General features: G+C 42.9%; 1 protein-coding gene across 12 annotated transcripts in view; it reads right to left on the bottom strand.

Annotated features, from left to right (window-relative positions):
* Window positions 1–16,147: 16,147 nt before the first annotated feature.
* TRIM9 (tripartite motif containing 9) overlaps window positions 16,148–26,187 on the bottom strand; it is a 263,725-nt gene continuing 253,685 nt past the window's right edge. For 4 of the 12 annotated variants that reach the window (XM_054666553.2, XM_001156684.8, XM_009427808.5 and 1 more), the window contains 3 exons: window positions 22,703–23,006; window positions 20,287–20,449; window positions 16,148–18,238 (listed from right to left, as the gene is read on the bottom strand). In XM_054666553.2, the coding sequence (XP_054522528.1) occupies window positions 18,176–18,238; window positions 20,287–20,449; window positions 22,703–23,006 (530 nt within the window). In that variant the 3' untranslated portion in view covers window positions 16,148–18,175. Of the gene's footprint in view, window positions 20,450–22,702; window positions 23,007–23,844; window positions 23,869–24,282; window positions 24,325–26,187 lie in introns of all 12 variants that reach the window. The other 8 variants (XM_016926077.4, XM_016926078.4, XM_009427804.5 and 5 more) reach the window with 5 other exon arrangements.

Consider the following 26,187-nt stretch of genomic DNA (forward strand, 5'->3'; position numbering starts at 1 on the left):
GGCTAAAAATATCCCTGGGGGGTCAAAGTTATCCAGTGGATCTTGGCTCAACCTTGCGGATTGGGCATCTAATCTACAGGAGCATCGTTTAGCAGATTTGTTAGAAACTAATATTTGTTTTATTTATTTTCTAATAATAAAAATAGAATGTGTTTATTCTAGAAAATTTGGAAAGCATATACAAATAGAAATAAAAATTATATGTAATAACATCATCCCTTCTTAATATTTTGGAGTATTTTTTCAGTTTTTAAAGCACCCCTTTTTTTTAAACAGCTCATTTGTTCAACACATATGTTTCTGAGAACTTCTTGTGTATAGATGGCAAAACTGAACAGAACCAGAAATCCTGCAGTCCTTTATAGGGTCTCCAAGACCATAACTTATACAACAGAATCCAGAACAACTCTAAGGTCAGTGGTGGTGATAGAGAAGCTGCAGAGGGGGATCTCTGGGTGACTGTAATGAAAAAGAGCTAACATAGCAGCCGCGAGACAGCAGACCTCAGAAAGGCCTACTTGCAAGGTTGACCCACGGCTAGCATCTGGGAACTTGGCTTTCAGGAGTCTTCCTACCATTCCGTAATTGATAAGGATGGTTTACTGTGCCTAGACTGTTTGTACAAACAATATGGTTTATGCTAAATACCACTGTCCTGCTGGAAGTCTGAAATTTTACATGTGCTAGGCAGAGGGTTTCTATGACCAGTCCCCAATAAAAACCGTAGACTCTGTTAAGTGCATCCTGTGCCATTTTACCGGGAGGACCCTGGAAGCTTATGTCTGGTTTCCTTTGGGCTTTGCCCCATGTGCTGATTTTGCTTTGTAGCTGATTTTGCTTTGTTATCTGATTTTGCTTTTGCTGGTTTTGCTTTGTGTCCTCTCGCTGCAAGAAACTGTAACTGTGAATACATTTACTTCTGAGTCCTTTGAATCCTTCTAACAAATCACTAAACGTGAGGGTGGTCTTGGGGGCCCTTGAAATCATGACCCAGTAGGAAATTAAGTTACCAGATGAGTCATTACCTCTACTTTCACAAAGGCCCTTAGGATAAAGTTGGGCATATAACTCTTTGAGTAGGAGAAATATTAGAGGAAATGTGTTGTTTGGGCATTGGTTTATTCACAATCAACTCTGCCCATATTGGCTTACTCACCAATTCCCAAATCACTTAGTCTCAATCATACAAGCACTTTTCACTTAAGACTGACACTGGTTTAGGCTGGGCGCAGTGGCTCACGCCTGTAATCCCAGCACTTTGGGAGGCTAAGGCTGGCAGATCATGAGGTCAGGAGTTCGAGACCAGGCTGGCCAACATGGGGAAACCCCGTATCTACTAAAAATACAAAAATTAGCTGGGCGTGGTGGTGCACACCTGCAGTTCCAACTACTCAGGAGGCTGAGGCGGAAGAATCGCTTGAACCCAGGAGGCGGAGGTTGCAGGTGAGCCGAGATCGCACCACTGTACTCCAGCCTGGGTGACAGAGCGAGATTCCATCTAAAAATAAATAAATAAATAAAATAAAAAAAAGACTGACATTGGTCTATATAAATTAAAGAAGCCTTTTCAAAAACTTGGCAAGGAGGGAGGTAATGGAAGAGAATAATCTCACAGAGCAGGAAATGCCTTAAAATTGGATATCAGATATCCTTGCACCCAAAGTCCATTAGACAAACACTGTCCAAGGGAATTCATTACTGGCTGTTTCTTTCCTTGGGTCTTACTCTGCTTCCATGTTTCTGCTGACCATTGTTTTGGAGCAGAATGGCTTTTATCATGTCCTCTTGTCTTGAGAACTCCAACTGCAATCTCTGAGCTTGGCAGGAGCAAAAAGGAGTACCTTAAAATGAAACCAACCAGGCTGGGTGCAGTGGCTCACGCCTGTAATCCAAGCACTTTGGGAGGCAGAGGTGAGTGGCTCGCTTGAGCCCAGGAGTTCAAGACCAGCCTGGCCAACATGGTGAAACCCCGTCTCTACTAAAAATACAAAAAAATGAGCTGAGTGTGGTGGTGGGCACCTATAATCCCAGTTGCTCAGGAGGTTGAGGTACCAGAATCACTTGAACCTGGGAGGCAGAGGTTGCAATGAGCCAAGATTGCGCCACTGCACTCCAGCCTGGGCGACAGAGCGAGACTCTGTCTCAAAAAAAAAACAGAAAAAGAAAGAAGAAAACAACCAGCCTCCATTCCCAGATGCTATCTGCACAAAGATGAATTACTGCACAGAAAAATTTAGTTTCACATTATCTCAGTCATCTCTGCTGAGCTGGGCTGGGGTTTTCCTTTTGCATAATCAGAGATTCCATTAAAACATTTTAAAAACAAAAGCAGGCAGGGAGAAGAAAATAAGCAGTTTTTTTTTCTGAAAACACCCTTCTGGTGTTCTCAATGCAGCAATGGCTGGAACTTAAAAATTCCCATCCTTCTAGCCATTTTACTCTCAACTCCCCTCTTTTGTTCTGCTACACCGAGAAGCATAATTTTTGTCCTCAAGAATGTGAGCAAAATGCCCTGAACATGGCTGATCTTTGAAGATCTTGCATTTCAGCCCTCAGATGCAGCAGGCACGGTGTATCCACTTCCTCCAGCCATGGTGTCACGGAGAGGGACAGTCTTCACTGGATATGAAAAGAGAAGGCAGGGTGCCCTCTTGGCTGCAACAGATATTCTCATAGCTGCCTGGGTATTATTTTGTGCAGGTCTACATTTCTGAGCTGGCTGCTGATACTGGAGTGACCCAAGCTCCCTTTTCTCTCCTTCCCAGGTGACCATGCTTCTCTGTCCCAGAGGGTGCAGCCTGTTTATTTCAACAAATTCCCTTTGCACACAGTTCTGTTTCGCAGTCCAGTCTCCTTTATGCTGACATTGATCTAAATGCTTTTTAGGCACTAGTAGGGACATAAGTGACTTAATTTTAAATGCTAATCTGCTGACTAACCCCAAGTCTGGGAATGCCTCCAAAATGTCTAGGTGATGTATTACTGTTTATGTAGGAACAGTTATTCATTGTAAGTTTCCCTCAAAACAACCCTTGATAATGTTGTAGAAATCATAGTCTGTGATGCTTATAGCCACCTACATATTCCTTCCAGAACATAGATACTTTTTCCTCAAGATACACATCCTGGGTCTGGGCGATTGCAGTGCAGAGATTTACCTGTCTTGTAGCCAGCTACCTAAGACCAAGCTTCTTTTTGTAAGTTCCCCCCAATAAATCAATTTATTTTATTTTTATTTTTTGAGACACAGTCTCACTTCATCACCCAGGCTGGAGAGCAGTGGTGCGATCTCAGCTCACTGCCACCTCAGCCTCCTAGGTTCAAGCAATTCTCCTGCTTCAGCCTTCTGAGTAGCTGGGACTACAGGCACGTGCCATCATGCCCGACTAATTTTTTTATCTTTATAGAGATGGGGTTTCCCCATGTTGGCCAGGCTGGTCTCAAACTCCTGACCTCAAGTGATCTGCCCACCTCGGCCTCCCAAAGTGCTGGATTACAGGCGTGAGCCACCATACCCAGCCCCCAATAAATCACTTTATATCAACAGACTGAATTTGTCTGCCTCATTCTTTGGTGTCTTGGCTCCTTTGGCATTAGGGGTCCACTTTGCATTTATGACCCTTTCATATATGCCCTGTCAAATGGTTGACAGGATTTCTAATGCTATTGAAACTTCTAAATTTTAAGAAGCTCAAATGGGTTTCTTAGTGGGAAGTTGTAAGAAATTGTATTAGAGATTATTACCTTGATCAGCAATGACCTGAACATTGAAGACTGGGAGATTTAATTGAGGAAACAGAAAAGAGATTGAGCTGAGGATGGCTCTGGAGGCATGGGGTAAGCTGCAGTATCGGAAGCTTTCCACACTTCGGATACTGTATTCCTGGTGAGAATTTTCGGGCACAGAAAGTAAAGTGAGGGGGTGCCAGAGAGGCACCTGGCTTACTTGAGAGCTTTGCCTGAGGTTGGCCTTGTTCACTGTCCTCCAGGACACTTGGTGGGGACTAAGACCCTACTCAGAAGAGTCTCTTTTATACCATCTTGGTGATCCTCTGGGAGGGCCAGGGCCAGCTTGCAGGGAGACCAGTTCTCTAACAAAATTTCTTCAGGTCCTGGACATAAACCATTTCAATCGATTCCAGCAAATGGGGGAGAAAGACTGATTTCCCTCTCCTCCAAAGCCACTCTTTGATCCCAGTTGATAACATCTTCTTTAAGCCATACATGCCAGTGTAGTGAGCAGATGGAGCTGAGAAGCACTGCTCAGTATTTAGTATTAGAGGTGTGTGCATGGGCAGTTGTGGTTGGTTTGTTCACGTGCACATGGAACAGCTTACAGGGAACAATAGGTGCATGGAGTCATATTGAAGAAGACATGGTCTCTGCCTCCAGGTAATGCATATTCACATAAATTACTGCTAAACACAATTTAAAACTTGAAAATCATTCAAATCTATGTTTGAGGACCCACAAAATACACACAAAACTGGAATTTTAATTTGTTACTCCAAATCCCAAGTGGAACAGCTTTGCATATGAGGACGGAAGGGAGTTGAGCAGCTCGCTGAGGAATGTGTGGATTCGTGCTTCTCTGCTATGTGGAAAGTATGGTTAAGAGTGAAGGCCCCAGGGCTGGGTGTGGTGGCTCACTCCCGTAATCCCAGCACTTTGGGAGGCTGAGGTGGGCGAATCACCTGAGGTCAGGAGTTCGAGACCAGCCTGGCCAGCATGGCGAAAACCCGTCTCTACTAAAAATACAAAAATTAGTTGGGCATGGTGGCGGGTGTCTGTGGTCCCAGCTACTTGGTAGGCTGAGGCAGGAGAACTGCTTGAATGCTTGAACCTGGGAGGTGGAGGTTGCAGTGAGCTGAGATCGCGCCACTGCACTCTGGCCTGAGCGACGGAGTAAGACTCTGCCTCAAAAAAAAAAGAGCGAAGGCCCTAGAACTGACATGTAAGGGTTTAAATTCCAGCTCTGTCAGTTACCAGCTGTGTGGCCCTGGGCAAATACAGAAACTTTATTTGCTATAGTTTCCTAATTTTTACACTGGGGGATAATGGTAATCCAATGACATGACGTTGTTGTATAAATTAAATGAGTTAATAAATATGAAATGCTTCAAATAGTGCCTGACACACTGAGCACTCCAGTAACAGTAACAGTTACTATTAATACCTGCCCTAAGAACTATTGGTGGGAACTATATTCCAGGACTATAAATCTTTTTAAGTTACTCAAAATCAAAACCCGTTGTAAATCATTTTACCCCTCCACATCCTCACTGTGAACGTAATAGAAATGCATGTTTAATTATATACTGACCATTCTCCATTGCAAGGATAAACAGCTTAAACAAGAGGAATCTCCGTGAGCTCCTCCTGCACTAGACACACCATATTTTCTAACTTAATCCTCACAACCACCTTAGGATATGGATATTATTATCTCTAATTTATGATAAACTAAAACTATTGTTTAAGGTTAATTACCTTGTCTAAGCTCACATCTAGTAAGTGATTGACCTGGGCTGGGCACTGGGTTTTTGTGACCCCAGAGTCCACGAGACAGATTTTCAGGTGAATAAGATTCAAAGAATTAAAAAAATTTTGAAACCAGTTGTGTAGATCTTTATATCAGAAAAAAATTCCCAGCTCCATTTCTGGTAGCTTAGAGGCAGCGATTTCTTGTGTTCATTTCTTGGGAAAGACGTGTCAAGTCAAGTTGGCTGTGGTCCCAGTTTCTACTGAGTTAGTGGAAGCTATGTTGTTTTTTGAGCTAGATCAGCTGTGAGCATTTGACATTCTGAGACATAAAGTCAATATAGAAGAGAACCTCCCCTCTCACTGTTTATTCTCTGCTACGATTGTAAATGTCTCCCAGCTTTCTGCCATTTCCAAAGCATTTACTTTTGTTCAAAAAAAAAAAAAAATCCCAGAAATTAAAGGCCCAGACTAAACAGCATTCATTCATTTAAAACATTACGTAGATATAACCTATCGCTTCACTTTGCTTAAAACCCACCAGTGGCTTCCTGCTACACTTGGAATAAGCCCAAATACTTCATCATGGTGCAGGGGACCTTGCTCATTTTGCTGCCAAGCCTCCATCCCTACTTTTCTAGAAATAGCACTCAAATTGGATTCAGTGGCTGGAATTCTAAACGGTGATGTCCTGCCCTCCCTCAGCTAAGAGGTAGACCCAGGACCCAAGCAAAACCAGACACCATCTTTCTGGAATTAAATCTTGAGCAGTGAGACAATAAAATGAGGACGAGCTGGAGCTTTTGCGCCCCCTTGGCAGTCTCTGATAAGACCCGATATTCATCAGTTCCTGCTACCTTGATCCCCAGAGCTGCCCTCGTTCCCATCTTTCTGAGCTGCCCCATGTCTTTCTCGCATATTCCTTCTATGCCTTTAGGTCAGCCACAGTCAGGTTGGGTGTTTTTGTAGCCAAAGATTCCTACCTGGCACACCTGCCTGACAGGGCCTCCCTGCAGTGGTCCCTCAGTGTCTGCAGGGGCATTGGTTCCAGGACCTCCCTGAGATACTGAAATTCACAGATACTCAAGTCCCTGATATAAAATGGTGTAGCATTTTCATATAACCTCAGCAGGCTGGGCTCTCCACCCTCCTTCCTCTCACTGCATGCACCTCACCCTCACTAACTCTTTGACTTACTGGGCTTGTTCCCGCCTCAAGGCCTTTACCCCTTCCCTTGGTCTTGGCTCCTTCAACCCAAATATAACCCCTTCAGAGAGGTAATTGCTGACTTTTCCATATCTCTCTATCTCATAGCCTGTTGGATTTCCTGCGTTGTATTTATTAAGACTTAAAATGATTTTGATCTTTACTTATTATTTCCCTATTAGAATATCAGCTCTAAGAACGTAGGGACCTTGTCTATTTTATTCACTGGTATTCCCAGTAATAGCATTGTTACAACAGTATTTATCACTTAATAAGTGCTCATTAAATATTAATCGAATGAATGGGTGTGTTGTCTGTGGTACATCCTATGTGTAGCAATCATATATCATATAACCTACAGGTTAAGAGCCTGTGTCTTGGAGTCAGACTATATGGGTTCAAACCCTGGCTGTCATACTTGTATACTGTGTGACTTTGGGCAAGTTGCTTAACCTCTTGTGCTTCAGTTTCTTCATTTCTAAAATGGTAATAAGAAAAATGCATAAGTAAGATGAAGGGTAAGTAAGATGATTCACTAAAAGCCCTTGGTACATTGCCTGGAAAACAATAAGATTCAATATTTGGCAACTTACATTATTAGAGCACGGTTGTCTCTCCGTATCCGTGAAGCCTTGGTTTCAGGACACCCCTGGGATACCAAAATTCACAGATAGTGAAGTCTCTGATATAAAATGGTGTAGCATTTGCATATAACATATGCAAATCCTCCTATATACTTTAAATCTCTAGATTACTTATAATACCTAATGCAATGTAAATGCTTTGTAAATAGTTGTTATGCTGTATTGCTTTTATTTGTATTATTTTTCTTGTTTTTTTAATTTCCTTCGCAGTATTTTCAACCCAAGGTTGTTTCAATGCACCCATGTGGAACCTGCGGATATGATGAGTGATTGGATTTCTCAATTGTAAGAAGTTCTAGTTAGAGATTGTATGATGCACTACTGGCTTAATAGTAGCTCTTTTGGCCGGGCATGGTGGCTCACGCCTGTAATCCCAGAACTTTGGGAGACCGAGGCGGGTGGATCACCTGAGGTCAAGAGTTCAAGACCAGCCTGGCCAACATGGTGAAACCCCGTCTCTACTAAAAATACAAAAATTAGCCTGGCATGGTGGTGGGTGCCTGTAGTCCCAGCTACTCAGGAGGCTGAGGCAGGATAATTGCTTGAACCCGGGAGGTGGAGGTTGCAGTGAGCCAAGATCGCACCACTGCACTTCAGCCTGGGCAATAAGAGTGAAACTCTGTCTCAAAAAAAAAAAAAAAAAAAAAAAAAAAGGAACTGTTTTGGAGAAAACCAAAGCCAAGTTCAACATTTAATATATACCACTTGGAAAAACTCTACTTACAATAGCATGCATTATCTGCCACAATACATGCTACTTTGCTCTTCAGACTAACAAACACAATTGGGGCCCCAAATACCTCTGTATCAAGCAGGGCCACTGGCAGTTATATGTAATGTAGTGATTACCCTTGCACGAGATCTGGACCTTGCTAGCATATTTGTGAGGCTGCAGAATAATTTAAAGAATGCAGTGGGATTATGTGTGTGTGTGTGTGTTTTTTCTTTCTTTTTTTTTTTTTTTTTTTTTTGCATTTCTCTTTTGGCTATTTTGTTTGTATTGCTACTGTTAACTGAATTATAAATAATAGGAAATAAAGAGCTTCTGGGAAGTAGCTGGAAGCTTTTGACAGATTTAGACATCTGAATGATAGCTCTTCACATATCAGTTGGTCCCAAAAACTTTTCCTAGATTTCAAAAATTTGTGATTTGTTCTCAGCATCTTGACAATTTTATTAATTATATTATCCAGTGTATGACTATTTCAATTGTATATTTTCTAGTGAATGATTATTAATTTTATGCATGTACAATATATTTTTTCATTTCTATACTGCATTATAATGGAACCTTTTAAAAGACCTTTTAAGTGATAATTAAGATGTGAATTTAAGTTTATTAACTTTCAAAGGAAATAACAAGTAACAGAATGATGAAATTGTTAGCTGGTGTAATGCCTCTGTGACATAGCTGAATTTCTGCTCTGCCCTAACACTGCTTTGAGAAACAGGATGCCTGCAATAAAAAGTTCCCTTTGTAACCAGAACAGTTGAGACTGGTTAGAACCAAAATAGCTGAGCAAATGACTTCAGAAAGAACTCGGGCTTCATTATAATCTCATTTCCATGCTAAATGACACTCTGACCATCACCATAACAGTGGACAATTGCTAGGACAATGACCAGAAGAAGCTATAAAAGGACAAAAAAGGAGGAAGGCATCACTCCAGTTCTGGGAAGTTCACTGACCATTTCCAGAAAAGACCTGAGTCTTCCTCTTTTCATTTTTCTTTCTCTCTTTTTTTTTTTTTTTGAGACAGAGTCTTGCTCTGTTACCCAGGCTGGAGTGCAGTGGTGCCATCTGGGCTCCCTGCAACCTCCGCCTCCCAGGTTCAAGTGATTCTTCTACCTCAGCCTCCCAAGTAGCTGGGATTACAGGTGCGTGCCACCACGCCCAGCTAATTTTTGTGTTTTTAGTAGAGAAGGGGTTTCACCATATTGGCCAGGCTGGTCTTGAACTCCTGACCTCGTGATCCATCCGCCTTGGCCTCCCAAAGTGCTGGGATTACAGGTGTGAGCCACCGTGCCCGGCCCCTCTTTTCATTTTTAATGTCCATCCTCTTCGTTAGAGAAACTCTTTATTTTCACCCCTCACCCTTCACTGGTCAAGAAGTTGATTTGTGAGCCGTGCTTCCACTTCTTAATTCCATGGCCATTGAATAAAGCCTGCTCTACTTGACAATTTTAGTTTTGTGTATTGGCTTCATGACACTGAACATGGAGAGACTTCATGTTTTGGGGGATCCACTTTGTTGGTTATAAGATGATGCCCCCCATCTTATTGTTTTTCCAAATGTGTAGGCAATAAAAACTTTGCTGAGTATACACTACCCACTCATTCCTTACCTCTGGGCTGTCAGCTCTAGACACACATTAGAATCACCTTACAAATTCCAGATTCTCAGGCTGCATCTTAGACCAACTAAATTAGTAACCTGGCATCAGTATTCTTTCTCTCTCTCTCTCTTTTTTTTTTTTTTTTTGAGACGGAATGTCGCTCTGTCGCCCAGGCTGGAGTGCAGTGGCGCGATCTCGGCTCACTGCAAGCTCCGCCTCCCGGGTTCACGCCATTCTCCTGCCTCAGCCTCCGGAGTAGCTGGGACTACAGGCGCCCGCCACCACGCCCGGCTAATTTTTTTGTATTTTTAGTAGAGACAGGGTTTCACTGTGTTAGCCAGGATGGTCTCGATCTCCTGACCTCGTGATCCGCCCTCCTCGGCCTCCCAAAGTGCTGGGATTACAGGCATGAGCCACCGCGCCCGGCAGCGTCAGTATTCTTAAAGTTACCCAGATGATTTCAGTGTGCAGTGGAGGCTGAGAACCACCACTCTATCAATGGCTGAAGAGTTTTTCTTTTTTCTTTTTTTTTCTGCGACAGAGTCTCGCTTTGTCACCAGGCTGGAGTGCAGTGGCACAATCTCAGCTCACTGCAACCTCCACCTCCCGGATTCAAGCGATTCTCCCGCCTCAGCCTTCCGAGTAGCTGGGATTACAGGCATGCACCACCACACTCGGCTGATTTTTGTATTTTTAGTAGAGACAGGGCTTCACCATGTTGGCTAGGCTGGTCTCGAACTCCTGACCTCAAGTGATCCACCCGCCTTGGCCTCCCAAAGTGCTGAGATTACAGGCGTGAGCCACCGCTCCCAGCCTAAAGAGTTTCTTTTGACATGTGTTGTAAGATGTGTCTTGATTTGAGAGATGTTAAGGTGTAAAAAACAAAACAAAAAAACCAGCTGGGTCTGGTGGTTCACGCCTTTAATCCCAGCATTTTGGAAGCCCGAGGCAGGAAGATCCCTTGAGACCAGGAGTTCAAGACCAGACTGGGCAACATAGCAAGATTCCATCCCTACAAAAAATTTTAAAATTAGCCAGTAGTGGTGGTATGTGCCTGTAGTCCCAGCTGCTCAAGAGGCTGTGTCAGGAGGATCCCTTGAGCCCAGAAGTTTGAGGCTGCAGTGAACTATGATCATGCCACCGTGTGCCAGCCTGAGTGACAATGTGAGACCTTGTCTCTCAAAAGAAAAACACAACACACAACCCTTGCATCTGAGAAATAAGAAAATTGTAATTGCTATTATTAGTCTAGCCCTAGAAGGATTCAGACCATGAAAAATATCATATTGGGTCACATCAATTTTGTGGGACAACTGATGTTCCTTAGTTGTTCTCCTTTTACAGTGTCTTTGACATTGTTTACTAGGAGTGTACCCCAGGTATTATAAAGCTTCCTTTGGTTACTGCCAGACACCTGGCAAGAGCTTAGAAATGAAGCTTGATGCATAAAGGAAATAAAAAAGGAAAAAAGGGAAACAAAACAAAAGGCATGGTGTGTGATGCGTGTGAATCTCCTGGTCACTGGGTGCACCCTTGTATCCTGTACTCTTTTGGGCCCCTGATTTCACATCCCAACTCCCCTTGGAGTTTGAGATCAGCCTGACCAACATGGAGAAAACCCGTCCCTACTAAAAATGCAAAATTAGCTGGGCTTGGTGGCACATGCCTGTAGTCCCAGCTACTTGGGAGGCTGAAGCAGGAGAATCGCTTGAACCTGGGAGACAGAGGTTGCGGTGAACCGAGATCATGCCATTACACTCCAGCCTGGGCAACAAGAGCGAAACTGCATCTCAAAAAAAAAAAAAAAAAAAAAAAAAAGACTCAGTGTTTCATCTGATTCCTTGGGATTCTCTCTTTCCCCATCCCTAAGGCAAGGAGAGCAGATGCTCAGATTCTCTTAATATCAAAGCAAAGTGTCCCCCTAGCTAGGATGATAGCTAGCTTAGCTCAGCATATGTGTTAATTCTTGGTCTGACTTGAAATCTTGAAGATGTGGAATTTGATAGTGGCATGGAGGTTTGGCTGGGCCTCAGAAATTTTAAAGACTGAGTGATTTCTTTCCTATAAAGAAATTTGTGGTTTTCTGCTGGTATATCAGGTCTTAATACAACACTACACCTAGATAAAGTTTGCATATTCTGCAAAGCCTGTTATTTCTGCCAAAATGCCAATGATAAAATCAACCTCTTGAGAAGCTACAATTAACCTTCATCTAGTCATCATTTCAAGCCTGCCCAACCAATAAGCCTGCAGACATATTTCTTCACATCTGAGAGAAACAGTGCCCACCAGGCAATTAGGAAAATACATTGAGATCACATATGAAAATCAGCATTACGGCAGGAACAATTAGGATCCTCATTTACTGCAGGTGATTTGCTCATTTTAAACTAATTAAACTACTAGGTTGAAAACACAGTTCAGAAACAGAGTGTAGAGTAGTTCATATTTAATACCTCCATCTTTCCTTAAAAATTGTTTGTTAAATGGCAGCCTAACAATAAATCAAAAAGTCAATAAATCTTTGCTACTAGAAGTGGGTTTAGATGAGATAAAGATGGGTCCATTTAATTAGGGAAGAAAACAGATGGCTGTGATGTATGAACAAGGATAATACAGGAGGGTTTAGAACATAAAATATAAGTTGGAGAGGAGCTTTAGAAAATTGAGAAGCTTATTACATCTGGACAGGTTTGGGGAAATAGGAGCAGACTATTATGAGTAATTTGAGGGAGGCTGGAAGGAGAGAACTCATGAGACTCAGGGTCCAGTCCAACATGGCCCCACAGTGACCGCATTACAGCACAGCCCTGGCAAAGGGTGGCATCCTGCCTGATGGGGCCTGAGACAGCGCTCCTGCACTGTCCATGTACTTTGCTTCCTGCTGAGTGATCCTTGAGTGTTGTCATGGAATTTTTTTTGTATTGAGATATAATTTACATGCCATGTAATTCACCTTCTTAAAGTATATCTTTCAGTGGTTTTTAGTATATTCACAAGATTATGCAACCACCACCACTATCTAATTCTGTACTGGAAATTTGATAAAATGTTGATCCTTTTTCTTTTTTCCCAGTGGCCCAAACATCTATTCTGTTTTTTTTTGGGTTTTTTTTTTTTTTTTTTGAGACGGAGTCTCGCTCTGTCACCCAGGCTGGAGTGCAGTGGCGTGATCTCAGCTCACTGCAAGCTCCGCCTCCTGGGTTCACGCCATTCTCCTGCCTCAGCCTCCCGAGTAGCTGGGACTACAGGCGCCCGCCACCACGCCTGGCTAATTTTTTTTTGTATTTTTAGTAGAGACGGGGTTTCACCGTGGTCTCAATCTCCTGACCTCGTGATCCGCCTGCCTCGGCCTCCCAAAGTGCTGGGATTACAGGGGTGAGCCACCGCGCCTGGCCACCACACATCTATTTCTGTAGTTTTTCTTAGCACAGCCATGGTAGGGTGAAGAAGTAACAAACTGAAAGGCCCAGACTGAGGTTTTCTGTACATCTATTTAGGTGCTTTTGTTGTTCACTCATATTCAGTGCTCCAAATTCTGTGTTTATCCAAAAAATTGGTTCTTCGGATAAACACAACATTTAGGTCGCCTCAGTTGTATGTGATGTATTATGTCAGATCCACGCTTCCCTAAACATCAGCCTTAGTGGAAATGGCTAGCACATATTTTGAGAAATACATACAGGTGTCTTTAGTGTGTTCACATAAATCATAAGGTAGTGTGACCAGAGAATTTGTTTGTTTATTATAGTTCCATTGATTCATAATCAGAAATCTAGATTCAATAGCAAGCCCTCCTTTCTTCTCAGTGAGTTGAATAGATAGGCAAAAGATTAATGCTTACAGTAGAGGGAGGAATAAAGGGACCTCATTTCTAGAAAATAAAATGATTTCTTGCAAATCACTTAATCACTCCTATAAGGAAATATGAGGAATTAGAAGTTCCATTAACTTTAGTACCACGAGAAGAGTAAAACATAAGTAATGTGTTCCATTAGGTAGTAAACAGAAGAGCAGAAAACCGGAACAGAGATGGGACCAACAGAGGAAGAAGAAAAAAGTAACATGATAGTGGAAATGATGGCACCAGCGGCCCATCTGGAGCCACTGCTGCAAAGACTCTGGCTGCAGGGGGCAAGGTGAACCTGGGGCTGTCTGCTCGACGGAGCCAGCAGGGGCCAGGAACAGGAGAGAGCCCTGCTCCCTACTGAGTTGGCAGGGCGAAAGCCCCACAATCCCAGGCACAGCTGCGGCAGCCCAGCCATAACTCTGGACTTGGGCATCCCTGCGCTCTTGGGGGCCTGGGAAGCTCCCCTCCCCCCGTAGGCTCAGAAGTACCTGCTCCCGCTCCTTGGCCTCTCCCTGCTCCTGGTGCCCCCTCCAGGGTGGAGCAAAGTTGTGGTCAAGCCTGGGTGCTGTCAGAAACCCCCCAGGTGTGTGTGTGCTCTGGACAGCACTGTCACACCAGCCTTCTGCCGCCTCAGCCCCCTCTGGACTTTGGGTGCTGATGAGCATGGGAGGGAGGCTGAGGTGGAGCTGAAGACAGCCCAGTGCAGGCCTACAGGCACCCCTCAGCACAAACATCCCTGGTACTGTGGAAGGCATGTTGATGGCGGCAGGAGGAAGTCATGCTCCTGGACAGAAAAGGGCAGGTCCCTGGTGAAACCCCTACCTTCAAGCCAGGGATGGCCTGAAGCCTGGGGGCCAGGCTGCCAGTTCTGGTGAGTCCGTGGCCCAGAGTGAGAACTGATGATGCTGTTTCCAGGCCCATCCATGCCTGCCTATGGATCATTCAGTACACACTTCCTTCCTTCTGAGCCCATAAAAACCCTGTGCTCAGCCAGACGTCGACACTACCAGCTGCAGGAAGGAGTTACCCACTCTGGGTCTCCTCTCTGCTGAGGTCTGCACAGACATCAAGGTGACCTCTCTGTGGAGGGAGCTACCCACTTCAGGTCTCCTGAGAGCTGTTCTGTCACTCAATGAAGCTCCTCTCTGCCTTGCTCACCCTCCAGTTGTCCAGGTACCTCACTCTTCCTGGATACAGGACAAGAACTTGGGACCTGCTGAATGGCGGGACTGAAAGAGCTGTAACACAAACAGGGCTGAAACCCTCAGCCACCACCCGCAGCTTGCCATGTTGCAGGTGATGAGAAGGAGAGAAGAGCTGTGGCCCTTCTGGGAGCCCATACCTAGGGGCTCCTGGACCCAGGGCTGTGACACCCTCTTTGGGGCTCTGTGGTTCCTGGTATCTCCAAGCTTCCGGGTGCCACCACATACCCTTCAGCCAGATGCATGTTCCTGTAGTGGAAGCTGTGTGCAGTACATCTGGTCCAGCCATAGCCTCTTACAGAGCCAACAACTTTGCTGGTGCCTGGAGCTGCCTGCCCTGCCGCAGCAGCTGGCCTGCCTGGCTGTGTGCAGTGGCCAGACCCAGAGCTCACTTGCCCACACACCCCTTGCCACTCTGCACCTGACTCACCCTTAGCAGGTGTGGGATCCAGGCTGGTAGTGTGAGCCGAGCGCAGCCTGCCAGGCCGAGTGGGCAGAATGAGCCCAGTAGGTGCAGGCAGTACTCAGGCAGAAGGCACTGCCAGCCATAGAGGTTTTTGGCTGGCGAAGTGACACCCCAAGGATGCCGTGACAGAAAGAGGAATGTGTACAAACTGGAATCAACAGAGAGCAGCAGCAGCTACCAACTGTGTACTATTCCACTCTGTGAGGTTATAACTCAGACCATATATTTGTAGGTAATGTTTTTCCTTTAATCAAGAAACAAAGCATTTTTTTAGTGGCTAACAACAATGTTAGGTAGATGAATAATGTTGTAATTATTGTTTTGCCATTCAAAGAAATGTTAAAGGAGCTAGGTTTGAAATGTCAGTGACACTCTGTTTTGCAGTACTATAAAACTGCAAGCCAAATTTGTGGCTTTTTAAAAATAAAGTAGGCCAGGCTCACGCCTGTAATCCCAGCACTTTGGGAGGCCGAGACAGGTGGATCACAAGGTCAAGAGATCAAGACCATCCTGGCCAACATGGTGAAACCCCGTCTCTAATAAAAATACAAAAAAATTAGCTGGGCGTGGTGGTGTGTGCCTGTAGTCCCAGCTACTCGGGAGGCTGAGGCAGGAGAATTGCTTGAACCCAGGAGGGGAGATTGCAGTGGGCCAACATTGTGCCACTGCACTCCAGCCTGGTGACAGAGTGAGATTCCGTCTAAAAAAAAAAAAAAAAAGAAGTAAATCCCCAATACTTGGAGGCAGACCCCAAACATCTCCACTGGACATTTCACATCAGGTTAAATTTCATATGAGTAAAACCAAAAGGCAGTGCCACATGCCCAAGGAAACAGGGGAAAGAACACATGCTCTCCAGAGCTCTGGGGGCCTTTCCAGTGAGACCTTCCTGAAGAAACATCGCTCTGACAAAGGTGAATTGTCATCCACAATAGATAAAAACTAAGAAATTCTAGAGACATTTTATTCTCTCATAAAAATCATTTATTGGCACACCAGAAATGACAATTTTTTCTAGTATAGTAGTTGTATGCATCTGTAATTGCAATTCAGTGTAAACTACATGTTACAAGTCACTAGAAATCTAATTAGCAGGATGAATTTAATGAGGAACAAGAGGAACTATGAGTCTACCACGGCCCAGCCATTGAGTCTCATTGGAGAGTAAATCAAATATCAAACTAGTGTTGCCCTGCAACAGTTTTTCTGTAGCCAAGAAAAACCAAGACACACATAAACAGGATAGCACCCATTCCATAAATTAGGTACACTTAACTAGAAAAAGATTGTAACTGATAGAAATAATCTAAATAAAGTAAGCACAAAAGTAAATAATTAGCTATTTACATATATTCCTTTTTGCCAAAACTTTGATTTGTTAGCTTTCCCATCCTATCTCTTCCCTTCTATTTGTTATTCTTGTTTTTTCATGGTGAATTTCTTGGCTCACTGAAAAATATTTAGACAACTAATTAGAACTTCTTTCCGGGTCCTACCTTTCCTAAAACTTTATGACAAACTAATGAATTTCAAGGGTAACCTATGTAAGTCTATCTCTATATAGAAGTAAGATGCATTATTATTCTGCTATCAGTCATAGTAATGACATACAATCCCATGTTTTTCCAAACATTGTTTGGACTACTCCAGAAAATTAGGCTGTGAATGGCAGCAGAGTGGATGGATTTTTCATTCATAACAGGCACAGATAGTATATATGGAGACAAGCGTGTTTATCCTGAGAATGTGAATGCTGTGGACTGCAACTCAAGATCTCCCATTACTGAGAATGGGTCCTTTGCCCTCTGGTCACTCTTTATTTTCAACTGTCAATTTTTAAGGCGTGGTATCATAGCAGCATCAGCAAATAAGAATGCTGACATCATTTCTACCAAGAAGGGCTCTGTGATGAGTGGCAGCAGGTACCATAATTAAATAGCGCAGCTGAAAAGGCATTGAGTTGGTACATTTCTGGTGCTATGGCCAGAATGTGTGGATTTTTAGCATCATTCTAGGAAGCCTGAAAGATCTTGCCCATGAGTCTCTTTGACCCTTGCCCATTTCCTTTCTAGTACATATGACCATTTATAATTATTTTATTTTTGCTTTTTCTCCTACTGGAATATAAGCTCCGAAGGGCAGAGACTATGCCTGTCTGTTCACCACTGTGTCCCCACAGTGTCTAGAACATAATGTTCTAGTGTCTTGAACAGTGCCTGGTCAATAGTAGGTTCTCAATTAAAAGCTTTTATTAAATAAACGAACCAAATCATTAAGTCCCCTGGTTTGCCTGTGTCTTAGAGACTTTCCAATTTTATACAGTGGCCAGGGTTCTGGCCTATCCTAATTATAGAGCCATCCTAACGATCCTACCCTGATGTGAACCTGTGTAGCAGATATTTTTGTGCTTCAATGAGTAGTAAAACTTCTCAGTGATAGATTCATTCTCCCAAAGCTTAGCTCTGCAGAGCTAACGCTACAGGAGAGGTAAGAGGGCAAGAACATTCTAGGAGGTAAGCTGTATGCTACAAATTCAGCTCATTCTTCCCTACCTCCCCCTATAACCTCATTGTTTGACAGAAAGCTTAAGAAAAAAAGTTAGCAGGAGAATTTTCTCCTGGCAGTGCCAGTCCAGTAAGTCACCAATAACCTGATCAGAAAAGAAAGAAAATATAACTCACCTACATAAAAAATTAAGTTAAATAAAAGCAAAATCTGGGAGTGGGAACCAAGTGACTTGGTGGGCTGTCTAGGTCCTTTGTTGGTTAGAATTGTTGGACATGGAAGCGGAAGCAGGCATGACAGCAGAGGAGAGGTTGAAAGGGAAAAGGGCAGAGCTGTGGGTGTGAAGACTGCAGAGGACCAGCTTTTCTCTCCTCCTTCTCCCACTCCTGCCAACTCTGCACCCCACCATGGCTGGCTGAGCTCCTTGCTGTGGCTCTCGCAGGCGGAGGTAAGAACAGGCAGCTGGCGCCTCCACGGCACATCCTTAGGCTATTGATGCTCTGCTGGAGTAGAAGTCAGGGACTGGGAGCCCGGTGTGCAGCGTGACCTGGGGAATGAGACTGTGAGTCCTGAGAGGCATCGTGCATCCCCCTGTCCCTTTACACAGTGTACCGTGGGTGTGTCCCTAACTCAAAAAGTGTTCTGTTTGCTTCTCTTTAAATATCTAGGCTAGCAGGTATTAAACGGAATTCAAGAAGAATCCTGCCTATGGTAAGAGGCTGCTCACCATGGCGGGCTCTCAAATCCTGGTGACATTTGATTATATGGTTCTTAGTCACCTGCCTCTTTTAAAGGATTCCGGGGAGATTGTATTCCTTATAACTGAAGACACAGGCCTTGGTTTTCAGATAGAGGAGCCTACTGGCCACACCACAGTGACCACTGCCAAATCCATGGATAGAGGACAGATTCGCAGAGACAGCACTTCCCTTATTACTTGTCCGCCAGTTATTGTAATTAGGGCAAACATTTCTTTCTGGGGTCGCATAGATGATTGCCAGTTGTGAAAAAACATGGCATTATACTATTTCACCAATTTCTGTGTATCCCCAAACCTTGATGGATAGCTATGGATAAAACTAGAACCATTTCATGCAGTTCTTGTCCCTGTCTTCTCCAGCCCAAGAGTCTTTATCAATAGATAATCAGAAGGTCCTGAAAACCCCTGAAGAGCATCTAGTATAATATTCTTTGAAAGGGAAATGGCTAATGTGAAAAACCTTGAATGGGGTTTTTCTGAGACTCGCTTCTAGGGTAATTTATGGTTTTCTTTCTTAAAGTGTAGAGGCTGAACTCTGAAAGATTAGATTCCAGCCTTCTAGAAAACCCCATCTCCTTGCAGGAAGAGAGAAGGGCAGGGGCTGCTAGTTTGCAATCAATGTTACTGCACATACTGAAACACAACAATGAATTTTGATAAATAGTTTCCAAGGCTGGTTCTGGATAGGGCAAAAGTCATCAGTAATTCTCAAGCCTTATCTTAAGACAACCATTTGTGGAATGAGGCTCATAGTTGTTAATGAGATGCCCAGCTCAGGAGGGAAGTGAAACCCTAAGTCCTGACAGTGGCTGGCAGGGCACAGCTCTTCCCCCATGCATGGCTCTGGTCCCCCTTCCAGGCCCCAGCCCAAGAGTCTCTCCACCATTCCTTGCCCATGCAAGGCCCCTCATGCCTTAGAAACTGTGCACAGGCTGTTCCCTCTGTCTGGAAGGCTCCACGCAACTCACTCCCTCACTCCTTTAAGGCTCAGCTCACCGGTAACTGCGATAAGCCCTACCTACGCTGACCATCCTATTTAAGACTGCGGCTGCCCTTCCCAACCACAGTACTCATGGGCCCTTGGTCTTTTCTCCACTGCACTAAACACCTTCTGACACACCATCTGATTAACACTGTAATTATGCTTATTATTTATTGTCTGTCTCCTATCACTAAGATGTAAGTTCTATGAAGGCAAGATTTTATCTGTTTTTTTTTTTTTTTTTTCACTGATGTATCCCAAACACTTATAACTGTGCCTGGCACATTAAAGGCATTCTATAGATATTTGCTGAATGAATAAATGAGAAGCTGTTGTTTTATTCTATAATAAGTAATAATTAACTAAGTTGTAGGTAGGACTATGTTTTCTACCCCTTAGGACCTAACAGAGCCAAACAAGAGTGCAGAGAAAATGCTCAGATTTTCTGATAACGATACTAATGCTTCAGTCTTACACCCTCACCTCTTCTCAGGCACTCCTGAGCTTTGTTAAGTCATTCCATTTGTTTTCATGCCAGTTGGTTAAAGGCTTTCATTTCTATTTAGAGGTGAAACTAGAGCTACAGAAATGATCATTAGCCAACCATGAAGAGAATTCTAGTTTCCTATGTGCTATTAACTAGTCTGTGTCCAAGTATAAAGAAGGTGCTTATGCTTGGCATGGAATAATATAAGTTGTCAGCGCTGATCCCTTTCTCTCCTCCTCTCCTTCATGTCTTGGTCTGGGCCTTACGCTGTCAGCTTCCCTCTGTCTGGTTGGATTGAACGGCCCTGGGCAGCCTTTGAACCGGTAGCCAGCAACAGCTGTTTAACCTCAGGGGCAGGGTGCTTACCTGCACGTTCCTGTTCAGGCTGACCGCAGGGAAGAACAGGCCCTCCACGTTATCAAATGCTATGGGACCTTGCTGTTCATCGTTGATAAAAAATGTCAAGTTTTTTCTATTTAAGTCGAGGAGGACCCCAACTGTGGCCCCTTTTGTGATCCCTCCCTCAGTTCTGTAGGAAAAGAGAAAAATTGGGGTTCATTTCCTTGTGGTCACTCTAGAAGCTCCCCCCTTTTGTGTGGTGAAAGCAGTGTCTTGCAACCTGTTTATAATCATCACTACCCCAAAACCTTTTCCCTAATCATCCCTTGCACATAAATTTTAATACCGCAGATATACTGTATACCTGTTGGTACTGTGCGTATATCTGGGTTTTATACATAACAAGAGTATGATTTTTTGCCCCCTCCCTGCCACCATCAATTTTCACTTCCTAGGGGGAGATATCTGCCCTTGTGAGTTGCTCTGCTGTTGCTGAGAGTGAACTCATTCATTAGGGTCTCTACCACTGAGTCACAGCAGTAGAAAACCAAACATTAAAGACTAGGAAAAAGTGGCCTTTGGGCTATCAGAGCTCTGACTCTAGGAATATTGCACACTTTGTATAAATGGTGTGAATTAAATATCATTAAATACAAAGTGACTTAATTTGAAAGTCAAAATAAGAAGCACTTTGGTTGCACCTAAACCACACGCATGAGAAATTGGATTTGGGGCCTTATGTTATCCATTAAACAGAAAAACTCATTCCAGAAGGATAGCAATTTTTTGGCTTGTTGCATTTGAATTAAGAACTTAGAGGCTGTCTGTGAAATGACAGCACTGAAGAAGAGGCTTCTTCTCTGTACAGTGAAATAATTACACTCTGAGATGTAGTGATTTTAAAGAACCTGCATACAAATGCCATTTTACAAAGAATTGTGTCTTATGCTTCAATTGATGGTTTCACAAAATGCCATTAAACATGGATGATCAGATTTGTCTTTCCCATTTTTTTGAGATCTAGCAATATTGGACTTCATCCTCATCTCAGCAGAGCACAGGAATTTGTGTCATTCATTTCCTCTTGCATGCAGGATACAGACTGTACATAGTCATTAAAAGACAGGTTTACAAATTGCCTCTTGCTACTTCACAGGTTTAACAATGAAAGCACAAGTGACATGCAGGTTGCATGCAAGCAGATGTGTTCAGCATTAAGAATGTGTTTCTCTGCATAGTGTGATGGTTATGTCATTATTCACTCCTGCACTTCAAAACAAAGATGCTAAAAGGGAAAAAGTAAGTGTGGCATTTGGGTGATAGCACTGAGAATCTATTGTCAGAGAGTTCCCCAAAATGCCAATCACTGAAGATAACCACTTATCTACATCCAGTAGGATTTGCTTTCATGGTGAAATGGTGTGTGTGTTCACTTCAAGTGACAGCGAATAATACACACTTGAATGGTATAGAAGCTATCCAAGGGAAAAGGAAGCTTTAGGAGTCTACAGGCTGGAGAAGGGTCAGTGATAAGCATACAGAAAAAGATAAAACAGTGGGGTCCAATTATCCTACCAATGTCTGACTTGCTTTCCCTTTGATCTGGTTGAACACTACTGTATTATTTTTTTTTTTTTTCAGAGACACTAATGAGAATGTATCCTGGGGAAATCCTGGAGCATAAGGTGGACCAGGGTCCACAGTAGAAATTTCTCTGCCTAGGAAATTTGTGAAAAATACATTTGGGGAACACAATCAAATGAGAAAGGAAATCCATTATAGTATGTGTTCAATTATAATGATCTATATTTTGGTGGTAGAAGAAAACCTCAAGGAGATTACTATATTTCCTTTCCTTAGCAAACTGGCTGCTCTGGATTAATACAGTAATAAGAGGGTTCTCTCTAAGTAGAAAGCCATTCAAATTGGCATCCATAAGCTTTAGTTTAATGAATCGTAATAAGAACAATGGCTACTATTTTCAGGTGCTTCCAATGTAAGGCATTTTCACATATTTCATTTAATCTTCAGAAGATTCCCACAAGGAAAAATTTTATTGTACTAATTTGATGGATTTGGAAACTGAGGTTCAAAAAACGAAGTAACTTGCCCAAAAGTGCTTTTCTGTTAAGTTGTAGGTCTGGGTGTTTCAGCATCCTGGATTGTTTTCTTATAATGGATATCCATTGGGATTCTTAGTTTCCAGCCATGGGTGAAATACAGCAATGAAGGGAGTAGGAAAGTACTCAAGTCTCTATCATTATATAGAGAGTAAACCACCAGCATGGACTCAGCTGAGGCTCATAGATTGCCTGTGCTACTTAATGTAGACCACCTGCTTGATTTCCTGAATGTGGTCTATGTAATAGGTTTTTGAACTGGGGCTCTCACTCCTGATCAGAAGCCAACGTGAAGAAGGCTTGGTTTGGGGGCTGCAGGGTACCTGTTGGTGTGCGAGTTGTTGTGCATGAACCAGCTCCGGTTATTGTCCACATACATTGCCCAAGCTTTGTCGTCTTTTCCTAACATCACATCCTTCATCACGTCCATGCGAGCCACACCAAAGGCAGGATCAGGGTGGTTGTCATAGCGATCTACCGTGAGCTCCCAGTAGTGGACGCCCTTGGAGAAGCCAGTCTTCCCTAGCACCACCCGGTCATCATAGCTACTACAGGTCACTGTCAGGTTGTCATTGGAGAGGATGATGTCCGAGTGCGCCGAGCCAGGGTCGAAAGCAAACCAGGCCACTGGGAACAACAGAAGGGAATCAGGTTATTAAGACAGACCCAACAAGCTCAGCACCATAACATACTCCTGGGCGGGTGAGGAGCGTTGTGTAGCGTTTTCATGCTGCCATGCAGGAAGGAGGCGTCCAGGGCCAGGGCAGACAGGGGCACGTCCTGGGAGTTGGTACTCTCTGCACCAGAAGCAGACGGAGGACACACGACCGATTCAGCAGGGGTTACCTGGCTCAGACTGCACTCCCAACCAGGTGATCCGGGAGTGAAGTGGCATCGATTTTGGAAGGTGCAAGTCCCTTCACCTGGTGACTGGCAGAACAGTGCACCAGAGACATAAAGGGAGAGGGGATGCGCTAAGATGCCTGTGTAACCCCTGAGGCGGGGAGGCTAGGAGCTAGAGTCCTAGATGGAGGAGGGATAAAACACATGGAGTGAAATCAGGAAATGTCCCTTCGGCAGAAGTGCTAACATCTAGTCGCTTTGAAGTTTTCCTCGGCTCTAGTGAAAGCTCACAAGCTGCGAAGCTATAAGCAACATAAACTAATTTTCATGAGTGATTGTGACTTGCATGTAGGACAGGTTGCTGTCTGCATAACTTAAAAAACACAGTTTGCGTGCTACTCCTGAAACTAACACGTCAGAAATTTTGCTGGAGCAGTAGGAATTTTGGACATTAGGTGCAGATAGAATGATGTCTTTGTACGCATTGTTACGCCCCAAGTTCTAAATGCCACCTATAAATATCACACTCGAGAGATGTAATTGCTGATTTATTGAACCTGTGAGACACCTCACATGCACTTTGGTCTTTGCTATTTGGTAACAGAATAAGGTTATTCCATACCTGCCAACAGCTTTTTAATGTCAACTGTTGTCATTCCAAGTGAAAGGCATGGGGGAGAGAGATAGGAAGCAAAATTGACATGGATAAGAAAATGTGTCTCTCTTGATAAACTAGTACCCCAAAAGGACTCAATTTAAAATGCCACATATACTAAACAGGTGCTCTCTGACTTGTACCTTTACCTACATTTAGTGCTCATAAAGAGTGCTTTGCATTGATGTATAAGAAAACTGGGGGAAAAGTAAGCTTTGAGGCATAACATTAAACACTACAGGCATCCTTTCCATTTTTTAAGAGTTTGAGAAACTGCTATAATAGGGTTAGAATGACAATTAGACAATTTTATTGACATAAGACAAGTTGCCGCCATTTATTTTGTGAAGGAAATTGAGCACACCAATCACGTAAGTAAAAGATAATTACAATAGGTATACTTGCCTAATTGAGAGTAAGGTGCAGATTGTGTCTCAAAATTGCATCCTATAAAGAGATACTACACATCAACGCTATGAAACAACAACCAGGTTGATAAAAATTACTTGTATACACTTAAAAAGCACCAGTTGAATATAGATACCAGAGGCCTGATCCATGAAAAAACAAAGCCCTTTTTATATTATTTACTTTGTTGGGTAAAAAACTGCCCCTCTGCTCTTTCAAAATGAAAAGCACATCTTTTTACCATTTAATAAATCCTCCTCCAATTGATCCTAAACTCTGTAGCTGAATTTTTCATCTTCCAAGTTCAGTCTTTTCCTCTAAAGTTTCCACAGTAAGAAGGCTAGCTGTTTTAAAAATGGGGAAAATGTACTTAATTGAAACGGAGAAATCACTGGATTTTGATAGAACTCTGCTCTCACTATTCTATGCACTTCTAACTCTGGTTATGCCAAAAGGTCTTCATTGTGACTTGAGCCCAAATTAAATATAACTAAATGTGTAATGTAATCCATTTGTGAATACATACATCTTATTAATAATTATTAATAATGACATGACGAATGTGTTAAAACTGCCTCCTTTCCTTCTTAGGAGACAAGATCCTTCTCACCTGAGGGAGGGGAGGAGGGATGGTAGGAGTGGGTGTGGTCTCAGAGATATATTGGAATCCCCTGTGGAACTTTTTCAACCATCTCCCTTCCCTAAGATTTGGATACCTGTACCCCACGAGAAACTACATTGTGTGGAGGAAGACTGCCTAGTCTTAAAATATTCAGAAGTGTGTGACCTACAATTTCCAGTGGTGTCGAGGACTGATCTAGAAAATGTGGTTTTGATGAACACTGGGGGATAAAGAAAGGATCATTTTATTTTCTTTTCTATTTAGTAAGGCCTTTATATGCTAATTCCCAAAACATTTGCAGGATAATGTGCTGACTTAAAAGAATTTTACAAGAATTAAAAAAGCAACTTACTATAAAAAAGGACTAATGGCTGAGTTAAAAACAAAATATAAAAATTATGATCTTACTTTTGGTTAGTTTGCTTTTCTCTGGGATGAATTCACATGCAAAAGAATCATTTCCTCCCATCTCATGACTGATTTTTATGTTTCGTTTCTATCAATTATCACTTCAATTCCTATTCATGTGTTAGAGCATAGTGAGTATGGAACACCTGGAGTTTTAAAACCGAGTCTCATATTCAGCTTTGGAAATAAGTTTGTAGAATCTGAATAGGGCTTTAAAAACTTTTAAATGAATCATGCCTTGTGCAACTCTTTTTCAAAACAAATATTCTGAAATCTTTTTACACTACTTTAAATACATTATCATACATTTAAGATTCAACAATACAACTAGAATAATGCTCTTAAATACACCCAACAAATATCCCAAAACTCACATTTCATTTTATTCTTGAGACAATGTACATTACAAAGACTGTAACAATATTTCAGTACATTAGACACAAGGGAAAAGAGTTTCATAACAAAGCATGTTGGGAAGCCATAGTGCACAGAAAAACAATAAGAAACATAAAAGCACAAAGAAAAATGTCATTTTAAAGACAGCTTGAAGTCCCTGCATCCTTTTTGCACTGTCATGCTGTGGCCTTCTTCATTCCAGAATGTGGGATGAGCAAAAAGAATAAAATAAAAACCAAAAGAAACCTTTGGAAATGTGAAATGTGCATCATGTGTATCCATGATTACAATATAGTCCTGAAGAGATCAAATAGGTCTGCATCTTAGATATTTTAACATTCTATTTGCTAGGCAGTGTTCGCTACAAAGGAACACAAGTCTAGCTTTGCTGAAATCAGCCTTAGGCTCTGTCACAACCAGCTTGGCTGTGGGAAACTTCGAGGAGTCCAGACTTTTTGATTACTCAGATCTTTGGT

The sequence above is a fragment of the Pan troglodytes genome, chromosome 15, assembly GCF_028858775.2.
Source record: "Pan troglodytes isolate AG18354 chromosome 15, NHGRI_mPanTro3-v2.0_pri, whole genome shotgun sequence".
In the NCBI taxonomy this organism is placed as follows: Eukaryota; Metazoa; Chordata; class Mammalia; order Primates; family Hominidae; genus Pan; species Pan troglodytes.